This window comes from Diaphorina citri, unplaced genomic scaffold, assembly GCF_000475195.1.
Source record: "Diaphorina citri unplaced genomic scaffold, Diaci psyllid genome assembly version 1.1 scaffold400, whole genome shotgun sequence".
Lineage (NCBI taxonomy): Eukaryota > Metazoa > Arthropoda > Insecta > Hemiptera > Psyllidae > Diaphorina > Diaphorina citri.
In genome coordinates, this window is record NW_007377835.1 from 107,417 (window position 1) to 115,600 (window position 8,184).

The 8,184-nt window shown below is 38.9% G+C and overlaps 1 protein-coding gene across 1 annotated transcript in view; it reads right to left on the reverse strand.

Moving 5' to 3' along the window:
• Positions 1–116: 116 nt before the first annotated feature.
• LOC103508451 (rab5 GDP/GTP exchange factor-like) overlaps positions 117–8,184 on the reverse strand; it is a gene marked incomplete in the record, with an annotated part of 18,501 nt that continues 10,433 nt past the window's right edge. The window contains 6 exon segments of the mRNA XM_026823052.1: positions 117–396; positions 1,946–2,077; positions 2,930–3,005; positions 4,316–4,386; positions 5,474–5,949; positions 7,933–8,160. Coding sequence (XP_026678853.1) covers positions 148–396; positions 1,946–2,077; positions 2,930–3,005; positions 4,316–4,386; positions 5,474–5,949; positions 7,933–8,160 — 1,232 coding nt within the window.

The window sequence follows — 8,184 nt, forward strand, 5'->3', positions numbered from 1 at the left end:
TGTGGTTTTATTTTTTCCTTTTCCTTTGGTTTGTTCCGTTGGTCCGGTCCATCTTGAATATTGCTCAAAATTCCAAACATTTATTTCGCAACTTTTGCGAAACGATTCATTCCCGTGAGTAGTACGCTTTATATTATACAAAGCTACTCATACCTGCGGCATAAGAGGGGACACCAAGCACTCTGCTCCCTCCATATCCATGGCCTCATCAAACCCAATCTGCGGCTCATTTAGCGGTAAGGGTATTTCAGTTCGAATCCGCTCTACGGAGAGACTTATCTCGGTGCGGAAAGACTCCAAATCGGACCGCAGCTGTTTGGTGCCGGCCAGAACTGCGGCTTGGCGGGCCGCCAAATCCGCCAGCGTGCTCAGATGTTCGTACATAGAGTGCATACCCTGGGGAAAAGAAATGATTTTGCATAATTTGTAATTGTAATTTCGATTTTATTAGTTATTAAGATTAGTTTTACTATTAATATAGATTTAGGAGAAGTTAATTATTTATTTTCCAGTGCACTGAAGACATAGAAAAAGGAATCCTGCGACTCTCAAAAGTCACAACAGAAAAACAGACAAATTTATCGGCTTTTAAGAAGGCTTTATTTATGAACCTAATATAACTCAATGTTTCAATATTTACATAGTTACTCATTTATTATTTTATTATTATTGTTAATAATAATAAAATAATAAATCTATGTATATGTCTATATAATCTATGTATATGTCTATATGTACATAGGTATAACAACAAGTTATCCTTTCCCTTTGGATTTATGGTCTGATCCTGGAAACCACTTTGCTCTACCAAATGACCCATGTATGCTCCTGAAAACGATTTTGCACTTTGGCTTTCGCAAGTACCAGGACTTTACCTATTATTATGGTCATGCAATCAGTCCTCAACGTTAATCCAATATTTTGGGCTGTATGGGTGATGCTTACCACCCATCCAAGTACTATCCGCGCTTGACGGTGCTTAACTTGAGTGATCGGATGAGAACTGGTGTTTTCAACGTGATACGATAAAAAAAGAAGCTCGTGTTTCGATTTGAATAGGTTAACTTTCTGGTGCTCTTGTGTTGACCCAGCACCTAAACGGGAAGTACTGTCTCTTATTGACCATCTGATGAGGGACATACTACAGGATTGGCATGCTACGACACAGACAGTCCAATGTAGGCCGTGTTCCAACAGTAAAAAAGCCTCGAAAGATTGATATATTTTTAATGTTTTTCCTTTAAACCTATATTCTTATTCAGATTTTTGCGAAGTGTGCAAAGCTAAGTTCTTTATATCTGGACCAATCCCTGTGTAAATACGTAGAGAAAATCTTTTACTTTCTTTTACCTACCTTTTTATTTCAACTTTTCGTTTTGAGAATGGAGCAGTTGCAAATGGGTAAAAATTATAAATAAATGGTCGATTCCTATGTAAAAAGTTGGGAAAAATCCAAACTCCGAAAACAAGTGTCATAAATAAAGAGTATTATGTTGCAAAAAAAAAAGCAGGATTCTCACACAAGCTCTTTCCACTCAACCAAATGTTGAGCATTTGTAAATTACAACTATCTAAGCTAAAGTAATTAATGGAAAAAATAGACTAGCCTAAAAATATTAGCACGTTGAATGCACCAGTTCCAAACTCGAATAAGACTGAAAAATCGCATGTCTTGAAATGCTGGAAAAAGTTTTGCCAATTTTAAATTGATATTAATAGTGCTTTTTTTATACTGCTCGCATAGGACTGAAAAATCCCTTTACTAAAGCAGTAGGCTACTACTATTATTGTGGTCAAATTTTCAAATTATATTGAGGATAAAATTCCATACCTCGGCTGGGATTGAACCCATCCTCCTGATTACCAGGCGAGCGTCTTGACGACTACACCACCGAGGCAGGTCAAAAATTTCCATTCTGATTAAAGTAACGCGGGGTAAACTCACCTCACACATGACCATGGCAGATTCCCAGGTAGATGTAGGGGCCAGACTCCCATTCATGTACTGTTCAAAGTCACCCGGGTCCATGTTGAGAGATTCAGCGGTCAGGTTTTCAATGAACGACACGGCACAACTCTGAAATAGAGAAAAAGCGGAGTGAATTTTAAGTTGTTTTTTTTATTGCTTCACTTGGCCAGGATAGTTAGCTTAGTTGGGAGGGCGTTTAAAGCGTTTTTTTTTTTTTTTTTTTCAATGCTTCACTTTAAGTAAGTACCTAGGAGACAATTCTCTTGTATGAGTTCTCCAAGTTTTAATAACTCAATAGTTTTGCATCTGTCTGGTTTTTTTCCGGCGATAACTCGAGAACAATTTGACCAACATTATTCTTACCGTTTTTATTATTATTGGATACTAGGTATTATTATTGGTAATAATAAAAACGGTAAGAATAATGTTAATACATAGGATGTCTAATATAAACCTAACAAATAATTGACCAACATTGACAAAACATGGCAGAAAAGTTCACGTTTTTCATTCAACGGTTTGTCTTTGATTTGCTGTTCGATCCACCATTGCCTGGACAGTTTGTACTTTTTTAATGACATTTGTCAAACATTGGCAACACATAGGTAATTATTTATTTTAATTAGACTTACTTTATCATGGACACTCGTTGTTATCTTGAAAGGTAGTAGAACAGCCGCGGTAGACAGTAATAGTCCATGATAAAGTAAGTCTAATTAATCTATTGACCGTTGCAATGAACTCTCAAGAATACGTAAGATAGGTAATTATAATTACATAGAGGAGATTTGCTAATTAGATATTGGACCTAATGGGGGCTTCAGGGAATTCTTTGTTTCGCTTTCACTCCCAAACTGTTTTCCCACTCTGGATGAAATTTGGCCAAAATGTTCAGTACCTGAAGGACATTAAATCTGTTGACTTTTCCCGATTATTGTCCAATAAACCACAAGAACTCACCAAGTTGGTAAAGAAATACCCCGCTTCTCCACTCATCAAATTACAGAACTTGGTCACGAAATGTATATTTGAGAAACTAGAATTTAAACGAAATTTTCGGCTTTTACAATGGTCGATAAGTCGGATTACAACACCACACTCTCACAGCAATGTTCCCCTTGTGGGGATTTCCTGCTAGCTGGAAACATGGATGGAGAAATAGCCGTATTCAAGTAAGTATTCTCCGATACTTCCTATGGGAAGTTGTGAAGAGGAAAGGGTATCCCAAACATGTCTTTGTGGCAAAGGAGAAGGAGAGAAAGGGATGCAGTGAAACAGTAAAGTTTCCAGTTCGTATGACTCATGAGACTGAAATGATTTGATGAAAGTAAGAAACTAACAGGAGGTAAACAGAGGGAACTGTAACTGCCAGGGTCTTATCGTCCTGAAATCGAAGAGAGACGAAAGGATAGGAGAAAGCCAGCCGTTCCGAGAACAAACATTATCCGCCCCGGGCGGGAATCGAACCCGCGACCCAGGGCTTACAAGGCAGGCGCGCTACTCTCCAAACTAACTAGGCTCACCAAAGCATCGACAATACTTGCCAGCTTAGTTAGCTTGGAAGGTACTTGGAAGGTGCCATGTTAGCGAAAGCTCGCGGGTTCGATTACCGCCCCGGGGGGAATGTTCGTTATCGGAATGGCTGGCTCCTATCCTGTCCTACTCTCTTCGATTTCGGGAAAGACCTCCGTTGTTACAGGTCCCTCTATCAAACTCGGCTATGGAAATCTTCTGGTGGGCATCATTTTTCATTATTAACTCATTACTTTACATGGCCTTGCTGCTTAGCGTGTAAATAAATAAATAAAATTATTACTTTCCTTATCCTATAGGAAGGAAAGTAATGTAATCGGGTCAAATTTTCGATGGTCAGATTTTAGTGTCAAAACACGTTTTAATGGCACATTGCATAAGTATGAGGGAAATCAGGGGCTGGATGACGTCATCCGCTGATAAGTTGATAATGATTCTGATGTTCTTTTTTGAATTTGAATTTTGATTGATATTTCAATTAGATTTTTTACGGTAATAAAGGGAAAATTAAAGTACTTATGAATTAAAATTTAAATTATAAAATAAATGTAGGTAGCAAAATTAATATATATTTTTAAAATGCAAAATGAAATCATAACGTATTGATGAAATTTTCAAATTTTCAGGAGACAAAAAAATGCATGGTGTAAGGGGACCCTAGTGTTTGTAAACAAAATGATAAAACACCTAACCTCGAAATTTTGAAAGTTCAAATTTTTTCCTCTCTCTTTCAGAAGAATCAGAAGGGAAAAGTTTAATTTGTGGCAACTTTATTACTTTAACTAGAATTTAAACGAAATTTTCGGCTTTTACAATGGTCGATAAGTCGGATTACAATACCACACTCTCACAGCAATGTTCCCCTTGTGGGGATTTCCTGCTAGCTGGAAACATGGATGGAGAAATAGCCGTATTCAAGTAAGTATAAAGAAAAAAAAAGAAAAATCAGTGTGTGAAATGTGAATGGATCTTGATTTTATAATATAAGATTCAGATTTTTGCGAAGTGTGTAAAGCCGAGTTCTTTATATTTGGACCAATCCCTGTGTAAATACGTAGAGAAAATCTTTTACTTTCTTTTACCTACCTTTTTATTTCAACTTTTAGTTTTGAGAATTATCTCTTGCCTCTTGTATGTAATTGTTTGTTGGGGGTTTGACGTCACTAAAAACCTTAGCAGCTGCTATGGCCTTTTGTCTATGACTGATGGTAAGTTTTTTGGTGACGGGATTTTTACCTTTGATTCGGTAACAAGCTACTCGCCACCTCACATTTACCCCAGCCAGAGTGCGGTCGAAAGGACGCGGCCTAGGCCTACCAGGGTTTATACGCGACCAGGAAAAGTCATGGAATCTGAAAATGGGCCAAAAAGTCATGGAAAATCGTGAAGAGATGTGCACTATGGGGGCAATGGCTAAATTTGAGCTTAAAAAGGGGTATTTGTCTAAAAAAAAGTTTGGGAACCACTGCCCTAGAGCCTAAATCCAAAGTTTCAGCCATTGGTCCATCTGTGTGTCTGTCTGTAAACAAAATATCTCGAGAACGGTAAGAGCTAGAGATTTGAAATTTGGTATGTATCTTTCAAATGTGATAAGGATGCGACACGAAACTTTTGGTTAAGACCGGTGCAACGCTTGGCGGCATTCTACGCCGTGACGTCATCACGTACGGGAGCGTATTCCGTGACGTAACTAAATGAGATTTACCAGAATTTTTCAACTCGATTTATCTCAGGATCTAGAAGACGTAGAAGAAAAAGACAAATTCCCTAGTTCCTCATTATTTCTGCTCTAGATCCTTGACTTTTTCGGTGAAACCAGTAAAGAAACCTAAAATTCACACCCATTTTGTAATAAATACACAAGACCTTGTTTAGACTGCGGGAATAAAGGGACTACTTTTCAGTCTCATTCTGGCAGTATAAACAGGATATATTCTGTTCTAAGTAAGCGCAACTGGTTTTTGGTCTTACCTGATATGAAGAGGATCCATCTTGGCCGGGTTTCCTGGACGGTGAAGAAGTACTGCTACCTCCCTGGGTAGGAGAAACACCAGCTCCTCCCCCCTGGGTAGGAGGGGAAGAACCATCTACTTCCTGATTGGCTGATGAGATATTAGCCCCGCCCTCATTTGAAGGGGAAGTATGAACTGACTTTTGATTGGACGAAGAGATAGCCCCGCTTTGACTGGAAGGAGGGGAGGTATGAGCTGACTTTTGATTGGCTGACGAATTATTGACTCCGCCTTGATTTGAAGGAGGGGAAGTGTGAGCTCCCTTCTGATTGGACAAAGTATTGACTCCGCCCTGATTAGAAGGAGGGGTGTGTCCTGACTCCTGATTGGTTGAAGGGAATGTGCCAGAGGGTTGTGGTACTGGGAGGTCATCTGACGTTATATTCGTGTTGAGATCTAGAGATTGTAGAGACGTGGTTTCCGCCGAATGAATGCCTGGGAAATAATGGAAAATAATAATTTTATTTTTTTTGGTAGGTAATTATTCAGAAGCCACGACAATGAAAAAAAGCTCTTTGTCTAGTTTTATAGATTGAGGAAGCACCTAACGTTTGGTAGGTAATTATTCAGAAGCCACGACAATGAAAAAAAGCTCTTTGTCTAGTTTTATAGATTGAGGAAGCACCTAACGTTGGTAATTATTCAGAAGCCACGACAATGAAAAAAAAGCTCTTTTATGTTTTAAACCTAACCCTATAATAACACTGGTCACTGCACAAATTCTGAAAGCTCCTTTTGGTAGCAATTTTCCATTGACGTGACTTGTAAACTCTTTTTTCTGTTAAACCTAACCCTATAATAACACTGGTCACTGCACAAATTCTGAAAGCTCCTTTTGGTAGCAATTTTCCATTGACGTGACTTGTAAAGAAGTACCAATTTTTCAAGACGTTTAATAGAGGGAATTTTAACTGCCAAGTTCTTATCATTCAGAAATCGAAGGGAGAAGGAAATTGGTTCCCAACCTGGGGGTATTTACCCCCCGAGGGGTAAAATACACTTTTTCGAGGGGTAAAAAGAACTAAGCGCTATGTGAAAAAGAAAAATAAATAAAAATAAAAATACAAAAGATATAGAAAAAAAAGATGGGATGAAGGAAATTTATGTGACGATGTGAACGGACCCTTAAAACCTCGAAATTGAAGGGAGAAGGAAGACATTATAGGAGAAAACCTGCCATTCCGAGAACGAATATTATCCGTTCAGGATAAAATCTGCCCCGGGCGGGAATCGAACCCGCGGCCTAGCGAGAGAAGACAGGATAGGAGAAAACCTGCCATTCCGAGAACGAATATTATCCGTTCAGGATAAAATCTGCCCCGGGCGGGAATCGAACCCGCGGCCTAGCGCTTACAAGACAGAAGCGCTACCAACCAAGCTAACTAAAGTGGCTAGAAATGGGATAAAATTGAGCCTAGTTAGCTTGGACGGTAGAGCGATTGCCTTTAAATTTTAAAATGTTTAATAAAATGCTTGATTTACACACCAGGGGATAGTACATTCGACATATCGTCTTCAGGATTACTACTCTCTCCCTCACTCATCATGTCTCTCTCTCCCTCTTCCAATCGAGTTATGGCACTTGAATTTTTGGACAACTCTGACAGACCAATCACCTAAAAAGAGAAAGAAAGAATGAGAGATTACTCGTAATTATTATTATTAAATATTTTATTATTTTTTTTAAAAGAGGTTTGACAGAGGGAACTGTAACTCCTATGGTCTTATCGTCCCGAAATCGAAGAGAGAAGGAAGACAGGATAGGAGAAACCCAGCCGTTCCGAGAACGAACATTATCCCATCAGGATAAAATCCGCCCCGGGCGGAATTTTTTGAAATCAACCCCAATCAGATTGCTTGATCCGAAGTTAATCCAAATACGCTCACTTGTGGCCTCGGCCATCAATGATCTACTAGTGTGGTTGCTTGTCCTAAGCTAACTAGGCTGGCCTACATATTTTGAAGAGGTTTGAAAGAGAGACATTGTTTCTCAGCAATCCAGAAATGTTTGTGCAACAATCCAGCAACTTTTTTCCTCTCCAGACTTATTTTTGAAACATTTTATAAGTATGATAAAACATAGATAAAACCCATCTTGAATATTGCTCAAAACTCGAAACATTTATTTCGCAACTTTTGCGAAACGATTCATTCCCGTGAGTAGTACGCTTTAAATTATACAAAGCTACTCATACCTGCGGCATAAGAGGGGACACCAAGCACTCTGCTCCCTCCATATCCATGGCCTCATCAAACCCAATCAAATGTGATTTCTTAATGTCTTTAGCCTTAGGATACCATTTATGCCTTACGAAATGATATGTTAAAGCTAAAGAATTTCACATTGATCTCAGGTACCATAAGCTTTGTACAAAACAATACAGTTCTTTAGTTACTTGTACAACTCGTTCTACTCACTTGTCATCGAGTTATACACAAGGTCCCGCACGGTGGCGTTCGTCTCTTCAATGCCGCAGTCCAAATGTTTGGCGTTAACCCATTTGAGTTGTCGAATCCTCTCCTGGATTTCCAAGTCCTGATCTTCATCCGAAGTGAACGGGGGACAGAAGAGGAGAGGATAGAGAGAAATCATCGAGTATTTTTCGACGTAGTCCAGTAAGAGCTCGCGGTCCTGAGCTGACACATCTGGAACAAAAAGGGTTAATTAAT